At 47.5% G+C, this 23,984-nt stretch overlaps 10 protein-coding genes and 1 non-coding gene across 11 annotated transcripts; 3 read left to right on the top strand and 8 right to left on the bottom strand.

Moving 5' to 3' along the window:
• Positions 1-797: 797 nt before the first annotated feature.
• Positions 798-2,773, top strand: F9C07_2200636 (TAP-like protein-domain-containing protein; the record flags this gene model as incomplete). Its single annotated transcript, XM_071509492.1, has 7 exons — positions 798-1,111; positions 1,163-1,204; positions 1,257-1,516; positions 1,575-1,686; positions 1,787-2,468; positions 2,530-2,664; positions 2,687-2,773. 7 exons carry the CDS (start codon positions 798-800, stop codon positions 2,771-2,773), a joined length of 1,632 nt encoding a protein of 543 aa, XP_071366843.1.
• A 1,594-nt stretch (positions 2,774-4,367) lies between these two features.
• F9C07_2062931 (uncharacterized protein) lies at positions 4,368-6,402 on the top strand (the record flags this gene model as incomplete). Its single annotated transcript, XM_041287368.2, has 2 exons — positions 4,368-5,906; positions 6,079-6,402. 2 exons carry the CDS (start codon positions 4,368-4,370, stop codon positions 6,400-6,402), a joined length of 1,863 nt encoding a protein of 620 aa, XP_041149931.2.
• A 259-nt stretch (positions 6,403-6,661) lies between these two features.
• On the bottom strand, positions 6,662-8,245 carry F9C07_2143588 (histidine acid phosphatase). The gene is made up of 2 exons (XM_041295046.2): positions 7,519-8,245; positions 6,662-7,462 (listed from the first exon to the last, which is right to left on the bottom strand). The coding sequence occupies exons 1-2, from the start codon at positions 8,125-8,127 to the stop codon at positions 6,746-6,748; spliced, it is 1,326 nt and encodes a 441-aa protein (XP_041149930.1). The 5' UTR covers positions 8,128-8,245; the 3' UTR covers positions 6,662-6,745.
• Positions 8,246-8,929: 684 nt separating this feature from the next.
• F9C07_5313 (uncharacterized protein) lies at positions 8,930-9,724 on the bottom strand (the record flags this gene model as incomplete). The annotated part of the gene is made up of 2 exons (XM_071511335.1): positions 8,930-8,998; positions 9,560-9,724. 2 exons carry the CDS (start codon positions 9,722-9,724, stop codon positions 8,966-8,968), a joined length of 198 nt encoding a protein of 65 aa, XP_071366842.1. The 3' UTR covers positions 8,930-8,965.
• Positions 9,725-10,087: 363 nt separating this feature from the next.
• Positions 10,088-12,950, bottom strand: F9C07_1837585 (ankyrin repeat-containing protein). Its single transcript, XM_041287361.2, has one exon. The coding sequence runs from the start codon at positions 12,602-12,604 to the stop codon at positions 10,427-10,429; it is 2,178 nt and encodes a 725-aa protein (XP_041149929.1). The 5' UTR covers positions 12,605-12,950; the 3' UTR covers positions 10,088-10,426.
• Positions 12,951-13,222: 272 nt separating this feature from the next.
• Positions 13,223-14,179, bottom strand: F9C07_5311 (putative alpha/beta hydrolase; the record flags this gene model as incomplete). Its single annotated transcript, XM_041287360.1, has 1 exon — positions 13,223-14,179. The coding sequence occupies one exon, from the start codon at positions 14,177-14,179 to the stop codon at positions 13,223-13,225; it is 957 nt and encodes a 318-aa protein (XP_041149928.1).
• Positions 14,180-14,342: 163 nt separating this feature from the next.
• On the bottom strand, positions 14,343-16,685 carry F9C07_2280541 (uncharacterized protein). Its single transcript, XM_041287355.2, has one exon. The coding sequence runs from the start codon at positions 16,092-16,094 to the stop codon at positions 14,928-14,930; it is 1,167 nt and encodes a 388-aa protein (XP_041149927.2). The 5' UTR covers positions 16,095-16,685; the 3' UTR covers positions 14,343-14,927.
• Positions 16,686-16,714: 29 nt separating this feature from the next.
• F9C07_t75 lies at positions 16,715-16,786 on the bottom strand. Its single transcript has one exon. It is a non-coding gene; the product is annotated as a tRNA-Arg (tRNA).
• A 408-nt stretch (positions 16,787-17,194) lies between these two features.
• Positions 17,195-18,232, bottom strand: F9C07_2143584 (uncharacterized protein). Its single transcript, XM_071509187.1, has one exon. It carries the CDS (start codon positions 18,097-18,099, stop codon positions 17,536-17,538), a length of 564 nt encoding a protein of 187 aa, XP_071366841.1. The 5' UTR covers positions 18,100-18,232; the 3' UTR covers positions 17,195-17,535.
• A 92-nt stretch (positions 18,233-18,324) lies between these two features.
• Positions 18,325-19,903, bottom strand: F9C07_2280540 (RTA1 like protein-domain-containing protein). The gene is made up of 3 exons (XM_041295045.2): positions 19,292-19,903; positions 18,979-19,227; positions 18,325-18,918 (listed from the first exon to the last, which is right to left on the bottom strand). The coding sequence occupies exons 1-3, from the start codon at positions 19,479-19,481 to the stop codon at positions 18,488-18,490; spliced, it is 870 nt and encodes a 289-aa protein (XP_041149925.1). The 5' UTR covers positions 19,482-19,903; the 3' UTR covers positions 18,325-18,487.
• Positions 19,904-21,489: 1,586 nt separating this feature from the next.
• F9C07_5308 (DUF1212 domain membrane protein) lies at positions 21,490-23,931 on the top strand (the record flags this gene model as incomplete). Its single annotated transcript, XM_041287367.1, has 1 exon — positions 21,490-23,931. One exon carries the CDS (start codon positions 21,490-21,492, stop codon positions 23,929-23,931), a length of 2,442 nt encoding a protein of 813 aa, XP_041149924.1.
• Positions 23,932-23,984: the final 53 nt, after the last annotated feature.

Genomic DNA, 23,984 nt, shown 5'->3' with positions numbered 1-23,984 from the left:
ACAAGTTGCAGGGCTAGTGTGATTCCTGTGTTGTGGCCAAAATCCTGAAGACGTTGAATGATCCACTTCCGGGCTTCACTTTCCATGGCCGATGATTTCCCTGCCGTGTACAGAGGCCAGGTCATCATATATCCGGCCGACCCGTTGATCGAGGAAGAAACATCGATTACGGGGCCTATCTCAGATGCCGAAGATATAACCCCCAAAGCCTGTGGGACGGTGGCTATTATATCTTTGCCAAGCTTGGACAATATTTCTTGTGTCTCTAGAAGTCTCAGCTCCATATGCTCTCTTGTCGGATGTCAACCGTGGGGGCTATTCTATACAAGCCTCCAAGGCGTCTGCACTAATAGCTTAGCCGGTTGCCGATCTCAATCGAGTCATTATTTGTAGAACTTCCTCGCGCTAAACTCAAAGTGGTAACTTAGATGTTCGGCCTATCAACTCCGGGAGCCATTTGATCTTGGCTCCAGTTGGGGCGCCGATCTCTGTCCTCAGCCACCATTAGCTGCAGCACGGCACACGTCTTGCCGACCGTAGGGCGATATGCTGACATATTGGGCTAGAATAGATATCAATATGGGGCCATGTGGACAATCAACACATTGGGGGCCGAGTCAGCCTTGACCAGCAGCTGCCTCGCGGATTGATCCATTCTGAGAATTGGTAGGGCTCTGCCTTGATTGATCCTGCTATATAACAATGGGCTGAGTTCCTGCTTTCCTGGTTGGAGTTGTCTCTACAACTATTCAACAGTTCCACTCTATCTCTATTGAAATACTCCTCGTGACTTGATAATGAGGCAGTCTTCATCTTTCACTGCCGGACTGCTGTCCATGGCGTCGCTTGCTTCTCTCACGCAAGCGGAATTAGGCAAGATCCAATGGAAAGGACTTTGCGACCCAACCAATGCCACAGGGCCGATGATCTGCGGAACACTCGACGTGCCATTGGACTACACAGATTCTACATCCAACAAGACTTTGACTCTGGATATCGGCAAATGGCCGGCGGCCAAGAAAGCAACCGCAGAGCCTGTCTTTGTCAACTTTGGTGGCCCTGGTGTAAATTCCTTCGAGGGCCTTGGATCATATGGCAAGGAATTCCAAACGTAAGTTGACAGGTAGATCTTTCTATTCAAATACTGACATAAATCCCTTAGTATCCTCGGTGGACACTCTGATGTCATAACCTTCAACCCTCGGTTTGTGATCCCGATTCACTTGAATATGAATCATTCTAATCACTTCTCCCAGGGGTGTCGGAAACACGATTCCATTTTCGTGCTATAGCAATGACTCCTCCAGGGAGCTTGCATCGCTTCAGGCTCCAAACGACGGCACAGCGTCTAATACAGCCCGGGGTGAAATATGGGCCCAGAGCACAAACTATGCGCAAGCATGTTATGCCCAGAATGGCGAGAATGGAAGTCTCATTGGAACTACCTTTGCGGCGAGGGACACGTTGCAGGTCCTTGATGCTCTCAGGGGAAAGAATGCTTTGCTGAATTACTGGGGTAGGTACCACGAATCCACCGGTATCTATGGTACACCGTGCTGACTGCCACGCTCTAGGAATCTCCTATGGCACTACGGTCGGTGCTGTCATGGCAGCTATGTTCACCGAAAGAATGGGATATCTGGCCCTTGATGGTGTGGATAATCCAGCCGAGTACTTCAACGGATAGTAAGTGATGCTTTCTCTTATCCATAACAGGACCTTGAGTGGATTACATACTTCTGTTACCACCCACAAAAAGCTGACCTTTCCTTTTCCTTCTGCAAAGTAACGCGGAAGCCGTTGCGGATGTTGACACGGTCTTGAAAGGCTTCTGCTCAGGTTGCTTTGCCGCACCAGAGCTTTGCCCTCTAGCAAAGATCTACAGCAGTGCCGCCAACCTAGAAGCGGCGATTTATGTGATGCTCGACGAGCTCAAGTTCAATCCCATCCCAATCCCAAGCAATGGAGGAGTCATAACATACACCGACGTCAAATCCACCATCAAGGAAGCGCTATACGCTCCAAACTCCTGGCCATTGACCTCAGAACTCATTTACTACGTACAGACCCGCAACGCGACCGTCTTGGGTAGTTCCGAGGTATACTCGACCGTAAAATCATACGGTTTGTCCGCGTCTTTGACCTCGTCTTCCAACGAGGTAGAGAGCGGTATCAGATGCTCCGACAAGGCAGCATCAGCCAGTATGTCGGATGTGCTACCATACAGCAATGTAAGGGCATCTCTGAGCAGGATCGCGAGTGACGGTGCCAATACCGACATGCGATGCGCACAATGGAATAAGAAGATGTACGCCAAGGAACGGTACACTGGTGACTTCGATGTAAAGACACCTCACCCTGTATTGGTTCTTAGCAACAGATATGACCCGAGTACTCCGCTTGCGGCGGCGAAGAACCTGACCGCTACTTTTGAAGGGAGTGTTCTGCTCGAGCAGAATGGCTACGGGGTAAGAGTTTCCTGGTCCCGTTTCATTCAAAGCGCACCGCTAATCCGTCTACTTGTAATAGCATACTACCCTGTCCGTGCCGTCTCTTTGTACGGCCAAGGTGGTCCGGGCTTACTTTTCCAATGGCACGTTGCCCGCGGAAGGGACGATCTGCGAGATCGATGTGCCTCTTTTTACGAACCTTACTTATGCGGATGTCTGGCCGAAGAGCTTTCAAGCGGGGCTTTGAGTCTGTGGACGATGCGGAACTTCTCAAGGCGGTAATGTTGATTTCTGAGAAGATGTCTCGAAGCAAGCTCCGTTGAGGTGGTCTTTGTATTACTGAATATAAAGGGCCGAGTTGATCCAAGAAGCCAGGATGGGAGAGTAAATCGAAAATGGCGGCGTGGTCAGCGATCGACGCTGGTGTAAAGCACATTGACCAATAGAGATAATGAATATCTAATGACCATAATAGCAAAAAGGTTTATAACCATACTTCACATCAAAACTTTTTAAGGCCGGCTGACTTAAGACATCTTCTTTCCCTTTTCGTCCGTTTCATAATGTATAGAAGCAAGGGTCTTACCTAGGGTTAAGGACACACCAGTAGGATCGGTATGTACGTTGTGCTTGGTATGTAGGAAATCTATGAAATGGCATCAGCCAATTATCCTTGACGGCAATCTGGGAAACCATATCAAGGTGTTCCAATAATAATTCAATGCTCTATGGTAAAACCCCTCTATAAGCAACCGACTCATATGTCTGAAATCTATTACCATACAAAATTCCTTAAAACGCCGAAACAGGCAAATCTCATAAATCTATCTAATCCTCTATATCAAATTCTTTATAAAGAAGTATAATGGGCCCTTTTATCCAATTATAATAGTTTTTTTTAAAAGAAAATATACATAATCACATATTTACTATTTGTTAGTAGTAAATCTTGCCCATACAGCGCATTGTCTACTGGAATATACATATTTCTTATAAATACTACAGACGAGTATTCTTATGCCTTTTACTACACGGGAAAGTTAATATTTACTTAATATAATTATATAAAGTCTTCCAAATCTCAGTTACTACCAGTCAATATAGGAATTCCACTGAAGGGAATCCCTTGTCTTAAGTAATTTGAGTCGCTCGCTGAATTACTTGCTTCTAACGGGGTTTTACCGTATTCTAATTCACATTCAACTTAGCAATGCAAGTCATACCTTATTGTGTGTCGTGGTGGTCCTGCCAGGCAAGCCCAAGAATGCCGGCTAGAGCGCAGGGGCAAATCCCTTTCCGATCTTCAGATTCCAAAAGCTGTGGGATATTTGTTGACTCGACTCCGAAGAATGTGCTAAACCGAGTATGGCTTCTTTCTGTTCTGTAAGTTTACAATGACATCGCGAAAAGCAAACAATATACTTTTTAAGAATATGTCTGAATCAACTTGCATGGAATCAAGGAGCCAGGTTCGAGTCAATGTCAACTTCAATAAAATTCAGAGAAATTAGGCAGCCATTGTGTTGTTCGTGTTTGAATTAACTCAATTATATATGACAAACATTCGCGAGCTTTACATTTTAATTCCAGTTTCCTATGCAACCATTTCAAAGCATGGACGGTCGTAGGAGTTAGTCTGGTAAGGAGAACGAGGCATTGGAAAGACGAAATCTCCTGGGCGGGCAAAATTCAGGTTCTATTAAAATTGAAGTCGGTCGTGGCGCATTCTTCGCGTGGAATGCGGTGTTGTGTTTACTGTCTTTTCGGGTGTCAGTGACACCTGTTACTGTTCAACGTGTAATTCAAATCTTTGAATTGTTGTCTCTATAACTTTTATTGAGAGTCATAGAAGGTCTCTACTTCGATTGAAGTCCTACGGTAGCCCCAGGGCAAGGTATTGATACTCAGTTGGTCGCCATGCAGTCCAACGACGGTTCCTTGCTGCCAGAGCAACCCAGCGGCATTGAAACCGTGGGTGGTAGCGCCGGCCAGTTCAACCAATGGACCCCTGGTCTAACAGAAAGACAATCAAACACCGGCCTCAACTCCCAAAATCAGGATTCGTCATGGGATGGAGGAGCGCAATCATCAACGCCGGATGATGGTTTATACCACCCGGGCCGGAAGACCGCGGGGACCCAGGAGACGAAGAAGTCGGCCACGGATAATGGTCTCGCTTCCTCCGGAAGCCAAGGAGCATATGGATGGTCCCAGGATAGTGGTCAGCCGCAATCCGGGTCAGCCGCTTGGGGCACGGCAGGGACAGCATCAGGAGGTCAATGGGTACAAGGTACGACGTCAGGTAGTACCGGTTCAAATGCAGGGCAGGCCTCCATTGAAGCGAAAAGCCCACAAACCAGTATGACGAGGAGCGGCCTGCAGGCGACCCCAACACCATCACAGGCACCTACACCGTATGAAAGCAGCCAGTACGAGGGCCAGAATACTTGGGGAAATGGAAACGGAGGACAGTGGTCATCAAGTAGTAGCCTCCCTCAGGCAGGAGCAGGTACCCCAGACGATGGGATGTATCACCCAGAGTACTCAAACACGAACGGTCAAGGGGCACAGCAGTGGACGCCAGATGATGGACTCTACCATCCTGATGAATGGAGTCCTAGCTCAACGACCAAACCTACGTCAACATCCTCCCTCCCTGAGAACACGGCAACGCAATCATCGCCGCCGCTGTCAAGCTCCAGCACCACAGGTACGCCGACGGCTACGAGCAATCCCTCTAACTCAACTACGACTAGTACGAACGAGGCTAAGAAGCTTGCAATCCCAATCACTCTAGGGGTTGCTACGGCGGCAATGGCAGGCATTATCCTGTGGTGGCTGTATAGAAAGGTCCAAGATGCAAAGGCGGAAAGGAAGCGTATGAATACATTAGAAGAAGGAGGTTATATCCAAGGCCCCAGACTGTCGTTCTTCAAGAGGAGACTGGCCACGTTGTGCAGTTATAGCCTGTCCAAATCTGCTACGAAATCGACCCCTGTCGCCGCTCGTTCGTCCCTGAGCATAAGCGAAAGTCCATGTAAACAATGTGACGGGCACTCCGACGCAAGCGAGACTAGTTCATTGGACGAGACTAGTTCTCGCGACATTGAAAAGCTACAGCCCCCTGAATATTCTTCGTCTACAGAGAGTTTGACTCCAGAGGGCCACCGACGCGGGGATATATCGATGCCATATAATACGCAGAAAGCGGACACCTGTGCCAGACCGCGGACTGTCACACCCACATCGCTGCCTGGTGTGCCTGAGGAGCCCGAAGAATCCGAAAAGGCTAAAGAAGCTGAAGAACCCAGTCCCCAAATTACACCAGTCGACTCGAAGGGTGCGGTGGAAGAGGTATACACGGTAGAGATAAGTTTCAACCCAATTAGTGCCAAGCATGTAGAGCTCAAGCAGGGGCAAACTGCTAAGATCTTGAAGGAGTATGGCGACGGTTGGGTAAGATTGATTCCATTCCTATTCCTCGTCAGCTTTTGAATGAAGAGACATGTACTAATGTTCTATACCAACTATAGGCACTTTGCTATTTACCAAAAAGCAAAGCAGAAGGCTTAGCGCCGCGAGCGTACTTGTCAGCTACGCCTGTTAAGAGGCAGGTCTCAAGCTCTAGCAATCCGATGCAGCACCCACAATACAATGTCTCTCAATTTTCATTCTCGAGTCAATCGACCAATTTGGGCTTGGACTGGGCCCAACCCTCCTCACGATGATGCGCAACAACAACCGGTTCAGCGAGCCCTGTGTCTATGTTCGGCAATACCACCCTCACCCCTCCTTGACGGCCGGTCAGGCAGAAACACAGGGTCGGTTTGTCATTATGGCGTATATGGAAATAATGGAAGCTGAAGCTGGAAATATTCGAGGAACGGTAGGCCCATGGCGACTATTGCCGTCTGCATCTTCTATCTCAGTCAATCTCCCCAATTCTGGTTAAGGACGTGGTAATATGTCTGCTATTGGCGATGTTTTGTTTTTCTGAAGCTAACAAAGTAATCAAAGACGCTTAATACCTATTAATCAGTAATGGATATACATGACCTTCCTGTTTTTTCTTCAAATTGTGACTGAGATGCATCTATGATCGGATAGACACATGATCTAGCCAATAATAAGAGATCCCGTATTAGATAGGAAGTCAATCGTCTGGAGTGTATACCTTGCGAACTGAAAGCGAAAATATACATAAAATGGACTTAGAGATGCCAGATAATTATTCATTACTCATTATATATCACTTCCCCATTTGCCTCTCACCCAACTCAGCTCACGCCAGCTAATTAGTTATAGATAGTTACAACTTGACTCTCGTTCTTCGGTGCACCACAAGCGCCCACAAAATCGCCAAATCTCTCACCCAAACCTTTTACGAAATCCCCAAACTTCGTCGCACTACAACTATCTCCCGGTCCACCGCGACAATCTTCCAAGGGTTGGGGGCTCGAGTTCACCAGCACCCGGTAATAATCGCCCTCGTCGTATCCATAGCTATCGCAACTCAGCCTCTCAATGGCAATGTTCGTCAAGAACGGCAAAATGTCACTGCTCTTCCACTGTCGGCCATAGTTGATTTCATCCGTCGGCATGGTCTTATTCACATTATCGGCACCCGAGAAGGCACTGTTGTTAAAGAGACCCAGGGCTGTGATGACAGTCGGTGGGAGCTCGCGGTGCGTGAAGGAGACATAAACATCTTGGCTGGAGTTGGAAGAAAGGATATTAAAGCTAGCATTGACCCAGGGAAACCCGATTCTTGGCGATGCGTAGTTGCCATACCCCACGTTATGGAAGTACCTGATATCCTCACCGTATTCGAAGGCGAGCCAGTCATTCGAGGAAAACAGAGTAGTGGCACAGAAAGGCGAGTCACCCCGAATGACGGTTTCGTAGCCGCAGAACTCGAACATGCTCACAATGTCGGAAGTGGTGAAGTTGAAATTGGGGGCCTGGGCATTAAGCCTTTCCTTGATGGGTGCGGTGTACTTCTCTACCCATTCCTGATTTACTCCTGTTAGGTGTTGAAATGGGCAAGATGAAGTAAGGGGGTATGTACCTGGGACTGATCACTGCCGTAGCTCCCACTATACGCGGGACAGCTTTTGTAAGGGGTGAGCGAGTCCACACCTGTATCCTTCTTTTCTTTCACTTCCACAAGATCCATCCCGGCGGTTTTGTTGAGTGTGTAGCCCTCAATAAACCCGGCGGCGGTCTTAGTCGTTCTATCTGCTGAAGATGACCAGACTTTGCTCGGATGGGGTAGACTAGCATAGCGGGTTCGGAAGTTAACGCCCAACTCCACAGCTTCCTTGTATCCGACCTTGGTGACTTTTTCGAGATGCTCTTCGTCAACAGGAGCGGTCCAATTCGCCAGGAACTTGAGGTCTGTCGTTTTTGACCAGTCCTGGGTTGTGTTGCGGAGCTTTTCCACAAAAGGCTCGAGATAGCTTTCATAATCGAAATCGTTGGCATAGATCGCTGCGTGCCGGATTAGGTACGCGGCTTTTGTTACATTGCATCCCTGTGGAGGGGCAGATTCTAATGGGGGGTCGTTGATGGTGCGGTAGGGAGCTATGCCAGCGAGGTGGTTGAGGGGATTGAAAGACTCGCTGGCGGTGGGAGCGGCTAGGGCTCCGAGGAGTAGGGCGACGGGTAGGAGCTGCATTTTGCCCCTGTGCTTACCTAGGTTGGGCTGATGGTAGGTTAAAGCTTCGCGGTGCGATCCGCGGATTTATAGTCGATTGAGTTGGGCTTATTCTCAGCTAGTCGTTGTCAATTGGGACAGATGGGAGCTATACCGGTTCAGGTATCTCCAGAGTAGAAAGCAAGTAAACAATCCACTTGGCTGTGGCTTTCCAGGCATTACCTCATTCTATGCATCATTCGATCCACTTGCGCGGGTCCAGCGCAGATTAAAGATGCAGACTAACACTTCTAGACTAAGAATAAGACTAATGACGTCATACCGTGGCCGACCCGTACTTTTTCTTGCTTGTCTTTATCACAACGGAGACTCACATTTAATAAACGACGCTTAGTCTGACCAGCTTATAGGGCTAACTCCCCTGTCACGGATTCACCGCCGTCTGCCGCCGTTTACCGCCAGCAACTGGCCTACCTTTCGCACAACGTCATACCCCTTTGCTACTATTATTACTAGCAGTACGATATCCACGTCACTGCCATCTTTCAGGTTTTAGTCTCCCTGGGTAGGTACTACTAACTTGGCTGAACTTGTTACTGTTATCCCCTTGACTGTTGCCTGGTCGTGGTAATAGCTAGCTGAAGTATAGGCTTGGTATGGACGTAGAGTGGTTCGGGGAACCCATTAAATCTGCCCGAACCTAGGAACCCTCCAGGATCGGTTTGTTTGAGTTAAAGGAAAAGTTAAATATCTTTTATTTGTATTGGGGTCATTGTAGACTAGTTGGTGGATCGATCATCATGGACCGATCTAGTACAATCACGTTGTTCTTCAATTCTGTCGAGTTGGCATAACCCTTTTAAAATGGACCGGGCTGAAGATTGTCCTTGTCCTAGATTTCATAGATATCATAGGTAATAATCTCAAAGTAATTTATCTACTTATTATTATTGCCCAAGCGAAATTAGTATAAATATTGGCAGGCTGCTGAAAGAGTAATAGTCGAATATTATCCTGTGCAGTGGTGGAGTAGGGCTCCATGGTGCGCTGTACTTGGTACGGGCAATTCAGGTAAAACGACCGGGATTGCCTCGCAAGGAGTCTTTCATCATGTAATTATAATAATAATCGCCTCTGTATTCACGTCACAGTATTAGGAAGCCTGATAACTACAGGCTAAATTCAGCACCAAGGTGTAAATCTGGACAGCTCAAACAATATGTGAAATGTCTCGACTAAAAGATTGAGAGAAACAAGATGAATAAGAGCATATAATATAAGTTTATGGATGCCAAGTAGTCTACTGTTAAGGATGGCTATTTTTAAGGGTTTAAGTGTACTAAAGCCCTTACAGCTGGCTGTGTTTTCCAGTGAAGCTCTAGAGAATGACATGATTCCTAGAAAAGCCAACTCAGCGGCTGGAAAGATTTACTTATGTTTCTTTCAATCATACCTTGAAGCCATTACAAAATGCGCTATGGAAATAGCTTGATTGCGTGCAAACAATAGCCTGGTGAAATTTGAAAGTGACCCCTTGACAAAGAATCTCCATGCCAGAGAATCGACCTCTTAGAAGTAAGTCTCGCATTACGTCCTTGAGTTCAGCCATTGTCGACATGGATGGTGCCGGTTCCATTGACATTTGATTGCAGAAGAAAAGTAGAAGATCGAGGGCCAGGGATTTTGAAATATCAGGTGAAGATGTTGCTTGATCAAACGAGATAAATTCATCATGACAGAGCAAATCATGGGGTATGATATCAGCACAGGGTCATCAGGGCGACGATGACACATAGATCGTTGAGTGACGAAAGTATAGTACTGAGATCCAGTATTTGATATTGTAAGACGCTTTCAAGTGGACTTTCGACTGCTGCAACAGTGGTTCAGCACTTCTCAACCAAGTATCTTGGTAAATAACACTAGGTTACTACGCAGTAAACTGAGCCGAGGCTGCCTGGCTGACACTATCGTGTCCATGTCATGGGCTCGGATCTGCAATGGAACCCGCATTGGTCCATCATATGCTCAGTATTCATATAGCGAAAAGAATAATAAACTCTTTACCATTACTATGAAGATGAGAAATGCGAACATCGAAGACGACATCGCTTAGTGCTTCTTCTTGACTGCAGTCCAAAGTCCCACGTCATGGATTTAGCCAACACAGTATAGCAGCAGTGAGCTATCGGCAGAGGACCATTGCTGGTAGAGGGCTTGCCAGGGGCTAGATATGTGGCATCAATGATCGATCTATCTCTCCAAACCACCGGCTAAAACCAGTACTTTGAAACTAACTCAAGTTGTAACTCCACTACTCCTAGGATTCCATCAGTTGAGGACCGATTTGACCTGGAAGGCTTTGGGCATAGAGCTCTGCGAAATCGACTTTTCCCGATTCTATCATAAGCCTGACAACATCGTATCCACATTCTTCGGCGGCGTATAAAAGGGGTGTTTGACCGTGGTGATCTCGAAAATCAACAATAACATCGCTCCTGCTGAGCAGCAATTTCAAAAGACGGTTGTAGCCTGTTTTAACAGTGTCTTCGATGCTCCAATCCAATACCTGATCATCATTGAGGGTTTCGAGAGAAGTGTAGAGATCCATAAATTCGAATATCGGTGCATCTCCATACTTGTCTCGGGGGTTGGGATTGACCATCTTTGAATCAAGAAGCACCTCCGCTGCAGCGAAATTGCCATTTGCAACAGCTTCAAAAAATGGAGTTCTCCCTGATCTATCCTTTGAATCAACTTCAACCAAAGGATTCTCGAGTAAAAGTCTTATGGTTGCCGAATCTGACCATTCAGCGGCGTATGAAAGTGGTGTCTGACCGTGTTGAGCTCGTGAGTTGGGATCGGCTTTGCCACAATTGAGCAAAGTCTTCAAGGTTGAAGTGCCTGCAAGCGACCTGCGGGGAACGATAGTATTTGGGTTGAGCCCCGGTTCCAGATCACCTTGGCACCATAACACTACCAACCTCGTTAGATTGCTTAGGTCCATGTGTTGGACAGCATAGGAAAGCGGCGTCCGCCCTTGATGATCTTTAGAATCCACATCGACTTTGCCAGAATCTATCAAAAGCTTTACAGTTGACGCATCGGAGTACTCGGCGGCGTATGATAGCGGCGTTCTACCGTTTTCATCTTTGGAGTCTAGGTTGACCCTGCCGGAGTCAATCAATAGCTTTATAATTGATCTGTCTGAGTGCTTAGCGGCACGTGAAAGTGGTGTGCGCCCTTCATTGTCCATCCGGTCCAAGTCAACTTTGCCTGAACAGATCAGAAGCCTTAAAGTCGAGGTATCGGAATTCATAATAGCCTGAGAAAGCATCAACTGGCTGTGTTCCTCCGAAATGTTAGAGTCCAGTCGACTTAAGTCCCTTAGGGGTTCCAAGAGCGACGCGTGCGAGTGCTCAGTAGCACCATGGAGCGGTGTACGACTGTGGTTATCCACTTCGCCAGATTCGATGGACAATATCGGTTGGGACACATAGAGATTCTTCGTAACATCATAGAGCCGTGTGAAGTTATTGGTAACTCTAAAGTCCGGATCAACTGTCCTGGGCTCCGTCAACAGCTTTATGATCACTGCATTTGATCGCTGAATAGCAATGTGGAGTGGTGTCAGATCATATAGGTTTGTAATATCTGGATCAACTCTACCAGACTCGATCAGCAGCTTCGTGGTTGGCACATCTGAGCGTTCAGCAGCATAATGCAGCGCCGTCTGACCATATCTGTCTTGGTGATTAAGGTTGATTGCACCTCCACATCTAATTAACCACTGTACTATGTCACCATTGCCGGAGCTCGCCGCATGCGATAATACTGTCTTGAATTCGTTATCTGTTCTATTCAGGTCACAGTGCCCAGTATTGAACAATGCCTTGGCAATGTCCAGAAAGCCCCTTTCTACAGCTTGGAAGAGAGGAGTCTTCCCATCCAAGTCTTCCACGGACAGATCGTCACCGTTAAATGCAATCAAAAGCTTCACAATTCCCAAGTGACCTCCCCTGGCTGCCCGTGAGAGAGGTGACCTATTATCAAACGTGCCATGACGTTCCCACTGCTGACGACCCTTAAGTTGCTCAATACATTTTGAGCTGGCCGCTGTGCACTTCGAAGCAATGCGATGTTGAGAGGTCCAATTGGCGAATTGTCCATGAAAGTCATATTTCGGGGAGAAATCAGCAGACTTGACAGACAGAAGCCATTGCACGACTTGCTCCTGTCCATCCTCAACGGCAAGGGCCAGCGCCTCACCCAGAACTGTGGCTCCTGTACTGAGTGCGTATGCCACTGTATTGTGTTGACGATTGATAATGCCCCAGATAAGTGCCCAGCCATCAGACTCTAGCATATTCTTTCGGTACAGGATGGAATTGAAGACAGGGAATACATGGCTGTTTGATTTCGCGAGAGAATTAATGTCATTCTGTTCTAACAGATCTGCAATGGCATGCAGTATCTCATTAGGTAGTTTAGATACCATTGGTCGTTACCGTGAGGCTGATATATGCGGATGGGGTTTCATTGGATCGTGTCATAATGTTTTTGAGGGGAGACTGGGTCCGGGGATTGTGGATTTGACTCATCTTGTTGGGGATCGTTTAGCCGAGCGGGGAGTATTTGCCAAGCAATGTTCCACTGATTCTTCTGCCGATTTCTCTAAAAAAGCTGAGATATAGAACTACTTAGAAGCTCCATACATATGTGTCCTTGGTCTTTTAAGGTTCACTGGGGTTCTCGTTATCTCTATTCAACGTCTCAACACGGTCAGAAATAGGCGTTCAATCTGCTATCGACTTTAACTCGTGAGTCGGTTGTATAGAACCAATAGGACGATACCCTTTAGATATAACTTATCCAATCCTACGCTATCTCTATAGAACTAAGATCACATAGATCAAGTGATCAATATATAACACAGACCCTATTTCTATAAGCCATATAGCTAATTACTAGGTACGTAGCGAATTTTGCTCTAACAGCTCTGCAAAACACAACCCGGTATCACACCCAGCGTTGCTTGTATACATGTAGCATAGAGCTATTCCCTATACTGGATAATACGTGTTAATACAAAGCCTTCATTATTTAGTCTCCCCACCTAGGAAGATGGTTGTAAGTTCTCGAGGACCCATTTCACACCATCAACCACAATATCCGGCTGAGTTAGCTGAACAAAGTGCCCACTCTCATAAGCAAACACAAGCTTGCTCTTCGTAGAAAGCTTCAAATGCTCCTTCATAAGACCCTCACTCTTCTCATCAGCCGTCCTAATCAACTCCCTAACATGACTCCTCTGTTCCTCAGTTCCATTCCCCTTCTCAACGCCTGCCTTGTACAACCCACTCCAATCCCTACTCCGCATACCCCCAATAACATAAACCGGCTTATCTCCAACCAGTGGCTGCTTCTTACCCAGCTCCTTCTTCCGCAGCGTCTCAAAGCTTGGTGCGTAGTGCTCAGAATCCTCCTTCTCCCCGATCAACAAGGTTTTCTCCGAGAATTGATCGCTTTTAAATGCATCCCATTCTTCCTGGGTGAACTTATGCTCCGCCTCGATGCCCCTACCAGCATATGGATGGACGCCCTCAGCAATAACCGAGAGAACTGGATCATTAACATTCAGTATATCTGGCATAGTCTCGTGGTTTGCATCGACGAGAACCAGACCAGCGATGTGGGGGCCATTTCCCGTAAGCACGATGAACTCGTTTATGAGCACGCCGGCCCAGGAGTGCCCCACTATAATTAAAGGGTTTAGAATGGGAGCTTTTTTAATGAGAAGAGAAAGCTCCAGAGCAATATTCTCGGCTGTGGGCTCGAGCGGCGAGAGCTCGGAGTTGCGAAACCCGGAACGGTCGTATGTGTAGCTTCGCAGTGAGGGAGGGAGCAGCCGCACTACGGCTGTCCAGTTGAGGCTGGAGCTTGCCACGCCTGAGATGAATAGGACGACGGGGTCTTTGGGGCAGCTGGGTTCTGGGCCGTGAGTGTAGAGAGCGAGGGAGTGGGTGCCTATGTTGACGAGGCTGGCGTTTTTGGGGAGGGTTGAGGAGGACATTGTGGGGTGATAATTTTATGAATTTCTTGAATTCCAAGGGTTTGTAGAGTTCTAAACAACTTCTGTATGATGTATAAGTTGAACGGAATGAGGCCTTGGGCTAGTTAAACCAGTTGCTATGTTTTGGCTACCTGGCACTGGCCTGGCTGTATTTAAATGGTGAAGTCGTAATGGAGGGGCAGAGAGCCAGCTTTTATGTAGAGAGGAGGACCTCCATCTGATGCGACGGCAAGGAAATTTAGCGCTATGCTTAGCGTTCTTCGTAGTCGCAAATATTGAGCCGGCACTTGCATAGCCACATGTGTCAAAGCCAGTCAACGTCTCCATATGTGTAACCTTATGCAGGGAAAACATCGTGTCCCACTTTGGTATGGAGGCTTATTGTACTAAACGCTTACTGCTATTGGGTCCGTGTGAAGTGTGTATTGGTCTGCTTCTTCCTATTTACTAACTAGTCAGGTAACTGAACTACTTTAGTGGAGGATTGGTAAGCTCGGTGAGAAGCTTCTTGATTTCCGGGAAAGACACCTCGGCAGAATGCTGTTGTCTCGAAGGTTAGATTAGCGGGCTTAGTCTATCTGAGCCGGGTTGGCGATCATTGAAGTTATCTCGATGGGGACTCTGACATAAACCAAAGTCCATTTCGATTTCGTAGCATACTATTTCTAGCATTCTGACCAACGAGCAACGAATATGGAGCAGCAAGTCGTAGGCATCATCCTGTCAGACAAGAACCACTCGTGCCCACTCAGTTAATAGGCTCCGTCACATTTTTGGAAATCCTCAAGATACTGTCGAGGTGCTCCTTCGGCACTCTCCCCATTCCGCACTCCGTCGCTACACTGAACCTCTTCCCCGTGGCCAACTGCGCAGCCTTAATCCGACGTTTAGTCCCGTCTTCGTCATCGAAATGCACCAAGCCCAAGACAAGCCGCGTATTGTCATCCACTGCCAATCCCTTCAAGGGCTCAAAGTACGCCACATCATCCCGGTCCTTCGGCACTGGCATATGGACCCAATTCACGGTACGTGGTCTGATCGCCTTCACAATATCATTCGCAAACTCCACCAACAATCCCAGGTCCTCAGGTTCAATAAGATGCTTGCCTTCCAGATCCCCGTAGCACAGATGGAAGCCAACATGAACCTGTCCCGGGATTCCTGCGCAGAGGCGCTGAATCCGACCCAACACCCCTTGTTTGACGGGCGCAAAGTGCGGCTTGAAGGGGAAATCGTCCGGCAACCGACCCCGTTCATACTCCAAGTCAATCACTTCGAAGGGTAGGTCCCATTGGACTGCGAGATCGTGAGCGGGAATTCCGGCTATAATTGCGTTCAGCGAGTCGAGGATGCGGCGTTCGTAGAACGGTTCAAGCTGTGCGTGGATTTCAGGGCGCAAGTGGCCCTGAATACAGGCTAGGGGTGACGGAAGCGAGACTTGAAAGCGTACTCCCGGTGGGATGATTCCTTGATCGCGTAGTTCCACGAATCGCTTATAGGAATCGAGTGCAGCACCATCGTACTGAGATGGCGCCACGGAATCCTGAGTAAAGCCGGGGTGGTCGGCTGGTAGCCCAGTGCTGCCGGGCAAAAATGGTCGCCATGTCTCCGGGGGAAAGCAGGAAAGCTCCCAGCCGATATAGTTTTGCCGGACGCCTGGTTCGCCGTCTGGGATCGAGTAGAGGCGGTTTGGCAGCGCTGTGGGGATCTGCCTCAAAACTTGCTCGGTGTTGGGCAGCGGGATGCTTCCTACCAGGTGCACCCCGATGGGGGCGGCCATGGTTGTTGCAAACCTTTTATTAACACGTTGCTGTGGGGGAGTTGATGGGTGGGAAAGTGGGAAGATAAAACACTTAATAGCTGCGGAGGCGCTAACTGGAACAAAGACAGGAAACCAAGGAATGGATTGACTCATGTTCCATGCAAGATGCAGAGCACGATGGACCAAATCCCGGTTCTTGATTTTGGAGAGCCACCAATCATATATCCTAGGGATGTTGGATCATAAAACTGACTCCAAGTCAAATGATGGGACTGTCCCATAGGGAATTGTTCTTGAAATGACCTTAAGCATAGCGCCATGGCGAATACGGGCCTCGTCGATCTGCCGAAAACTATTTGGCGCACTCCGAATTGCCGTCCAAGGCTTTGATGATGAGATTAGTCTTATAGTAACCTTGTCAACATCTGGTCCACCCGTGGGGATAATGATTTATCTTGGCTATTTGTCGCACAGAAACAGATGGCGTTGGACTTCGGATAAGTGTCCCGGTAGACAGAGCTGCCAGATTCAGCATAAGGATAGAGAGACGAGGGATGATAGCGTTGATCGTCATGAAGAGCATTGAAACGAAACCAAACGCCCCGATCCAACATCAACTTCCTTTTCCGGAAAGGCTCCTTGGCCACACTAATATAATCAACCTCGGTAAAAAACCTTGGCCTGGAGATCCACACCTGTGGACTTTTACCAACCAAAGTTTTCGTGTTCGACAAAGATATGGATCTCTCTCTGGTGGCAAAAACCAAAAACTTTGACCGACGCAGGGGTCGAACCTGCAATCTCTTGATTCGTAGTCAAGCGCCTTGCCATTGGGCCAGCCGGCCAATTTCTGAGGAGATGTTTGTATATTTGCCAAAATATGCAAAAGGAAATGGAGTCAAATAAACTCGCCTAAATAAAGTCTGGACGAAATACTACAAATAGAAAGGTAGTCGAGTCGAGAATATGCTCTGATTACTTACGTATTCGAATCTTTAGACGCAGTATAGTCTTCATGAAATGATCCAATTTACCAGCCTGTTTCTCTTGGATCATATACGTCTTTAATATCTCCTCTCGTTATCTTTCTACGGTAGTGATAATTACCTCCTTCCTCTGACTACGCTACACTCCCAAATCGTTACGCCAATCGAAGAACTATATACCTCCTCATGACCATAAGCGGTGGCCACTCGGGGCTTAACTCTTCAACTGTTTCTGGAGTTCGAATTGTCGGGTCATGTAAAATTCAGCTCGAATATCTCATTTTCTGAACAATCCCCAGAGCAAATTAGATACAACACCCCCCAAAGCAAATTCTGCAGATATCTAGCCCCCATAATAACTTGGACTTCGTTCAAAGCTTGAGGTTGGTTTCCCGCTTGCCCAGCAGTATATCGAGAATTACTCAAGGAAATCACTCCACATCTACCCTTCGAATCACTGTGCAAGATGTGAACTAACGCCTGTACTAGGATAAGGAAATACACACAAACCTACAGCAATGTAGAATTTTATCAGAGATTTTTATCTTACGCTGTCGACAAGTACGTCGTCTAACAGGTCGTAGCCGGTAACATAGCCGTTGCGGGTACTAAGCAGACATATGAGCACATTCTCCGCACACAACAGGGTCAAAAGAGACAAAAGATTGTGCAATCACTATAGCAGTCATAATAGTTGCTTTTTTTTGCTCCAAATCTGCCCCCAAAGCAGAGATCTCTTTCCGTTCGAAACACCACTTCATATTTCCACGGCTAAATCTTCTTCTTTGGATTTGCGATGTCCCCTCAGTTAAATCGGCTGTCGCCAATACCTGAGATGAACTGTCAATGCGGAAATGTGGGATAAGTTTTTCCATTATAGCCTCACAGGCCTTGGAACAATTCTCAATCGGGATCTTGAGGGTTTCTAGGGTCGTCATAATCTGCACATCTCTGCTTACAACGGTTGCCACTTCGTCGCTGCGGGGTGAGCTTTCGAGGTTGGAAATTGTCATGTAGAATGCATGGACATCCCGGCTGATCGAGATAATTTCTTGTGGTGCATTCTGAACAACCGAGCAGGAATTATAAAGTTCTAGGGCGGCTTTGCAGGCGCTCTGTGCTAGTTGCAAGACAGCTGCAACTGTGCCAATCACCGATATAGGGTCAGCCATTTTTGGGTTGCAATTGTCAGGTATCAGTCCGACTTCTTAGCAAGACTCTTAGAGGGCTTGTATGGTCGAGAAATGACAGAAAAGCGACTTTATGATGATCTTATTCTTCAGCCTCGTCCCCTCACACGTGATGGCCTTGTGCCACCTGCCAACTCATATAATTCCTAAATACTATTCATGATCGACACTGAGGTAGAAAATACCTCTAAAATGGAATGGTAAGAACGATTACCTGTTAGCTGAATACGGGCCTATTATTTTGAAGGTAGGTAAATATCAAAAGAATGCTCAACTAAGAGAAGAAGAAATTTTCTATGTGTACATATACTGAACCTAGTATTTCGATAACAATGGACCCTGTCTCTTATAATATATATACAAGAACAGATCAAGGTACTGTAGTATATGTATCTTTCAGTTCATAATCCGCCTGATTAGCCAACAGCCTTCCAATTTCACTCGGATGACAGATATTGAAGATCACCATGGTGATAAATATCAGCACCGCATCAAAAACATATAGGTAGATTTCATGATGCAGCAAATACCCATTGTTCCCCTGCAGATACTCAACTAACCGAAATACAGACCGGATCATGATCAGCATGCTCGACGCATATAACACGTTCATATGTTTCCTCCAAGGAATCTCAGCAGAGTAGCATCGTGGAATAGGATACCTCTTTAATTTCATGTCGAATGAGCCTGCCGTGACGATAAAAAAGCCGAAGAAGAAGATTTGGACGAAAAGGCCGATGACGATGATTTTTTCTCCTAGTTTCATGCTGTCGAGACTGCCGCCGCTTTGAATACCACCACCTAGAATTCAAAAGGTAATTAGCAGAAGTCATTGATGACTTTAATTAATATAATACTCACCAGAGCCCTGCAAGAGGAATGAGAGGACGTCACCCGTCACGAACACTTTGGTTAACCATTTCTTTCTCATGATGGCGTGTGACTCCGCCTGTAGAACTAATATTATTCGTCCGAGGAACATATATATAGAAGCGGCGAGCAGGGCTGGAGCGAGGAGCAGGAACAAGGTTTGGATGAGATATGGTCCCAGGGTCCAGTTCGGCGATTCCCGACTGGACATGGCGCGACCAATGTAGCCGAGTACCTCAACTACTCAAATTAGCATTCCTTGCTCATTGTCATCTATATGTCAAACGAAAGAAGTGTCACTGACATATGCCTCCAATCACAAAAGGGATGAAGAACCAAGTTCGGGTTCTGACCATCTGGTAGATATGGAAGATGGTTGTTCCCGCAAAAAGAATGATGAAGATAACGGCACCAGCCATGCTCGGATCATAGTGATAAAAGGAGAATGATATTGCATCTCCTGTTGAGTCGCTGTCTGCGCGGCGTGTATTCATGTTTATCTGCTGCTGCTGGGATATCCTCCAACACAACGAGACTCTGTGAAATTGTCAATGAAGAACAAGGTCGGCGCGATTCAAGATGGTGTTGTCAGCTGGAACATCTAAGCGACGCTGCAGAAATTTAAAGCATGAAGAAAACTAGGCAGAAGAGAAATCATGATGGAAGATCTGTGGCATAGCCAGTAATTATAGGCCTAGAAGCTAAAGATTTCCGTACTCCGTACATCTAATAGCCTTCCTTCGCAGCAACACCCATTAAGTAAAAAGGGCTATGTATGAACTATGTGGAGCTGTTTCACATTATAGTCACCCCCAGATACGATGTTGAAATTCCACCTGCAGAGGTTATTCGTTTTCTCAGCGCTATTTGATCGTCGGATTCGTTTTCGTTCTCGCGTTCGGAAAAGCCGCACGGTAGTGAAATCTTAGCAGACCCACAGGGGATAATAATAGAGTCGACGTTTAGCTGAGGGATTAGGGTTAAGAATTGTATTTTGCTCATTTGCCTCGTTCTCGTCTTCCCCTCGTACTCGCTCCAAAGCAATATTCAGTGCGAGGTCGGCAGATTAGAAATTCTGCCTCCCGAATTGACCTAGTCAGGGGTTTTCTTAACTGATGCGTGCCGTTAAATTATAGGTTATTTACAAGATCTTGCTTAAATAAAAATATAGCGAACCATCGAGCTAGGCAATTCCAATACATCTGCATAAATGTGAAGTATCAGTTCATTGAAAAATCTCCTAATGCCCTTGGCCTGGCCACCGTATGTACACCCCTGTGTACATGCACACGCCACTTGGGGAAATGCTACACTACTTACTTTGAACTCTTCAAAGTAAGATTACATCTCGGCGTGACATTGAGAACCACCGTTAGCCACACCTGAGTCATGTAAAGGGCTATCTCTGACTTTAAATATATCAAAGACTATACCCAGAGCACAACAGTAGTATCGGTCAATCGTACGCGTTGCCTGGTAAACCAGGCCACATGATATGATTGTCAACCTGTTTAAGCTGTCCCAATGTCCTCATAAGAGATCGCGAGGTTTGTACACTCAAATGGAGGGCAAGGTGAACTTTAACAAGGTTCCCGACTCCGATAGATTTATTCCCGGGATCTCCTCGGGCACACCGAGTTCTGCGATCAATCAATGACCGATGTTATCGTGGAATGCTCGAATGAAAACTCAATTACTATACCGATGTTCTAGATCGGAATCTATCAAAGTCGAAAACCCATGTCTAGACCTTCGGCGATCCACATTTGAAGCTTCCATATGGCTAGAAGATTGTCACCTCAAGAAAACGATCGACTTTGCAGCACCAGCACATACTACCAAACGAACAATAATACCCACGTAAAAAGGTGTTACGATAATCTTCAAAAGAATAATTCAATCATAATCAAGTTGGTGTGATAGCATCTAAAGTCCTATAAATTTGAAAACTCCAATTTTCCTACGGACCCACATGGCACCCATTTGCGTCATAGACTTTTACACCCAATGCGTCAACGTCCAGGAAGTTCCACACCAGCTGTCCACTCCGATAAGGCTGCCTTTCGGTGGTGTTATATCGTACGCTGATCCGTATATGACGTTGATCTACCCGTGGTAGGGCCCGTGGTGGTTTTCCACGCAGTCTATGCTCACTTGCTATTCTTGGACGGTCATCCAGTAGATGTTGTCCGTTCTTTCATCGTTCCCAGACATTGGATTCTATTGAATAATACCCCTTGGACTGACTAAGACTGTTGTGACTGCGGGTCATTCTGAAGTTTGTTTAACTTCCCAGGGCTTCCTCGGCCATGTGGTGTTGCTGATTTTTGCGTTGCACTCGGTTCTCGATATAAACAATATTGTCCAACACTAGCTTCCATACTTTCATATACGGCCAATCCTACAACCACCGCAACTTTATTTGCCGTGCAATGTCAGAACTGTGACATCCCATAACTTCAACGACAGACTATTCATAACTCCTCCAAGCAAACCGGCCCCATGCCCGAGAACCGCCGCGACAGTGAAGCAAGCCAGAGTTCCCTAATCAGCTACCGGAGTGTCGAAAATCAAAGCCCAGGGACCCCTGAACCAGGAACACCTGAGCATAATGCTGAGACACAAGGGAACAATCCAGACAGCGTCAGTCCGACCAGTGTGTCTCCGTCTCGCCATCGGGTGCATTTCGGGACAGATCTGAGATATGAGTATGGTGATGTCGACACAGAGTCAGAGGGCTCGCCCGATGCATCACCACCTGAAAGCCGCCATCAAAGGCCCACGCTGGGATCTGTAGATATCACTGAGGCACGGCCGAGGAAACGGTCCATCTATCTCAATCAGCATAGTGGGGCGGATAGTGTGGGTTTTGAGAAAGAGGGCCTGGCGCAGTCTTCTCAACCTGGTACTAGTGGTTCGCTTCTAAGCCGGCTTAACGAGCTTAGACATGCGGCGGCAAAGAAAGCGAGAGAATACGCGACTCGACTTGGGCGTCCACCTGCTGATGAACACGATATGCGTGCTATGCGGTATCGTCCTGATTCGGGAGCGAATAGCGAGCTCACGCTTTCGGAGAAGGTGTATGACCACGATCGATCGAGCTCTGAGGCCCATCGGTTGGTTCGGGAAATGTCCCAAGATCAAATGGCTTATCATCGTCCCGGACATAATAAACACTATCCGCACAAGGGCCCGGATTACTGGGGCAGTCCTGCTGATGCGTGGACTAATGCGGGTATAAGACGCCGTGGTAGTACTGGAGGTGTTTTGTCCCAGCTGCTGAAACTTAATGGGGCGCTGGATCATGTACATTTAGGTGCAATGTCAACTACTAGTCAATCTCCGAGAGAGATAGGGACACCTCTAGGTGGGAGTGCATCTGGGACATCTACGCCACGGAAAATGAAATGGTATAAGAAGCCACCAAATATGTCGCCCAACGCTCTAGCTACCGCATCGACGAATGTCAGTGGAGCGAGCACGCCAGTCTCGAGTGAAATACTCACGGCTGCATCGAAACGACGCAGCAAGCATTCGTCGGGGAATATGAGGCTCGAAGATGAGATACAAATTACCTTACAGATTGCGCAGATTATTGCGCGCGAGAGATACATCATGCAGCTGTGCAAGGCACTCATGGTATTTGGGGCCCCCACGCATCGCTTAGAGGAGTACATGCAAATGACCGCGAAGGTACTCCAAGTGGATAGCCAGTATCTCTACGTGCCAGGCTGCATGATCATGTCTTTCGATGATCCTTCGACACGAACAGCGGAAGTCAAACTCGTCCGCGTCTCGCAAGGCGTCGACCTAGGCCGTCTCTCTGAGACTCACAACATCTACAAAAACGTTATCCACGACGTTATAGGCATCGAAGAAGCAACTCAAGAACTAGAAGACATCATGAAACGCAAACCCCGGTACAACAAACTCATCATCGTGCTAGTCTGCGGCCTAGCCACCGCCATGGTCGGCCCATTCGCCTTCGGCGCCAGACCCATCGATATGCCCATCATATTCTTCAACGGCTGTCTACTCGGTATCATGCAACATGTCATCGCCCCCCGCTCAGTACTCTACTCCAACGTCTTCGAAGTAACAGCAGCAGTGCTAACCTCATTCATTGCGCGGGCCATTGGCAGCATAACAACCACCATCCACGGAACACCACACCAACGCCTCTTCTGCTTCTCCGCCATCGCCCAGTCCTCCATCGCCCTCATCCTCCCAGGCTACACAGTCCTCTGCAGCAGTCTAGAACTCCAATCCCACAAGATCGTCCCCGGCTCCATCCGCATGGTTTACGCAATCATCTACTCCCTCTTCCTAGGCTACGGCGTCACAGTCGGAACAACCATCTACGGGCTCATCGACCGCTCCGCAACATCTAGCACAACCTGCCCGAACATCCTAGGCTTCAAAAACCCCTACGTCGCCCGGTTTCCCTTCGTCATCGCCTTCTCCATCTGCCTCCTGATCATCAACCAGGGGAAATGGAAACAGGGCCCGGTAATGGTCATCATCTCCTTCACAGGCTACGTCACAAATTACTTCGTAACGAAGCGCCTCGGGACAAATACACAGGTCGCCAATACCGTCGGTGCTTTCGCCATAGGCGTCATGGGAAATCTGTATAGTCGGCTCTGGCATGGCCATGCAGCCACGGCTATTTTACCGGGAATATTCGTCCTCGTTCCGTCTGGGCTTGCGGCGTCTGGGTCGCTGATCGCCGGTGTTGAGTCGGCGGATGCTATTCGGTCGAATATCACTCGTAATGCTAGTCATGGGGATACTCAGTCTACCGGGGTGGGACAGCAGAAGTCGGTTCAGGATTTGGGGTTCGGGATGGTTCAGGTTGCCATTGGGATTACGGTTGGATTGTTTGTGGCTGCTTTGGTGGTTTATCCGTTGGGGAAGAGGAGGAGTGGCTTGTTTAGCTTTTAGCTTCTGAGCGGTTTTCTGTGGGTTTTAATATAGAACAGGATTCATGTGTATAT

Source organism: Aspergillus flavus, chromosome 7 (genome assembly GCF_009017415.1).
Source record: "Aspergillus flavus chromosome 7, complete sequence".
Lineage (NCBI taxonomy): Eukaryota > Fungi > Ascomycota > Eurotiomycetes > Eurotiales > Aspergillaceae > Aspergillus > Aspergillus flavus.
This window is presented reverse-complemented; position numbering and strand designations above follow the sequence as displayed.

Bases quoted from the DNA above. Each gene is read 5' to 3' on its own strand.
- F9C07_2143588 (XM_041295046.2), bottom strand. From the start codon at position 8,127: ATGCAGCTCCTACCCGTCGCCCTACTCCTCGGAGCCCTAGCCGCTCCC. The intron at 7,463-7,518 runs GTACATACCCCC...GGAGTAAATCAG, and splicing joins ACGGCAGTGATCAGTCCCAG to GAATGGGTAGAGAAGTACAC.
- F9C07_1837585 (XM_041287361.2), bottom strand. From the start codon at position 12,604: ATGGTATCTAAACTACCTAATGAGATACTGCATGCCATTGCAGATCTG.
- F9C07_2280541 (XM_041287355.2), bottom strand. From the start codon at position 16,094: ATGAGTCAATCCATTCCTTGGTTTCCTGTCTTTGTTCCAGTTAGCGCC.
- F9C07_2143584 (XM_071509187.1), bottom strand. From the start codon at position 18,099: ATGGCTGACCCTATATCGGTGATTGGCACAGTTGCAGCTGTCTTGCAA.
- F9C07_2280540 (XM_041295045.2), bottom strand. From the start codon at position 19,481: ATGAATACACGCCGCGCAGACAGCGACTCAACAGGAGATGCAATATCA. The intron at 19,228-19,291 runs GTCAGTGACACT...TAATTTGAGTAG, and splicing joins TTTTGTGATTGGAGGCATAT to TTGAGGTACTCGGCTACATT. The intron at 18,919-18,978 runs GTGAGTATTATA...TTTGAATTCTAG, and splicing joins ATTCCTCTTGCAGGGCTCTG to GTGGTGGTATTCAAAGCGGC.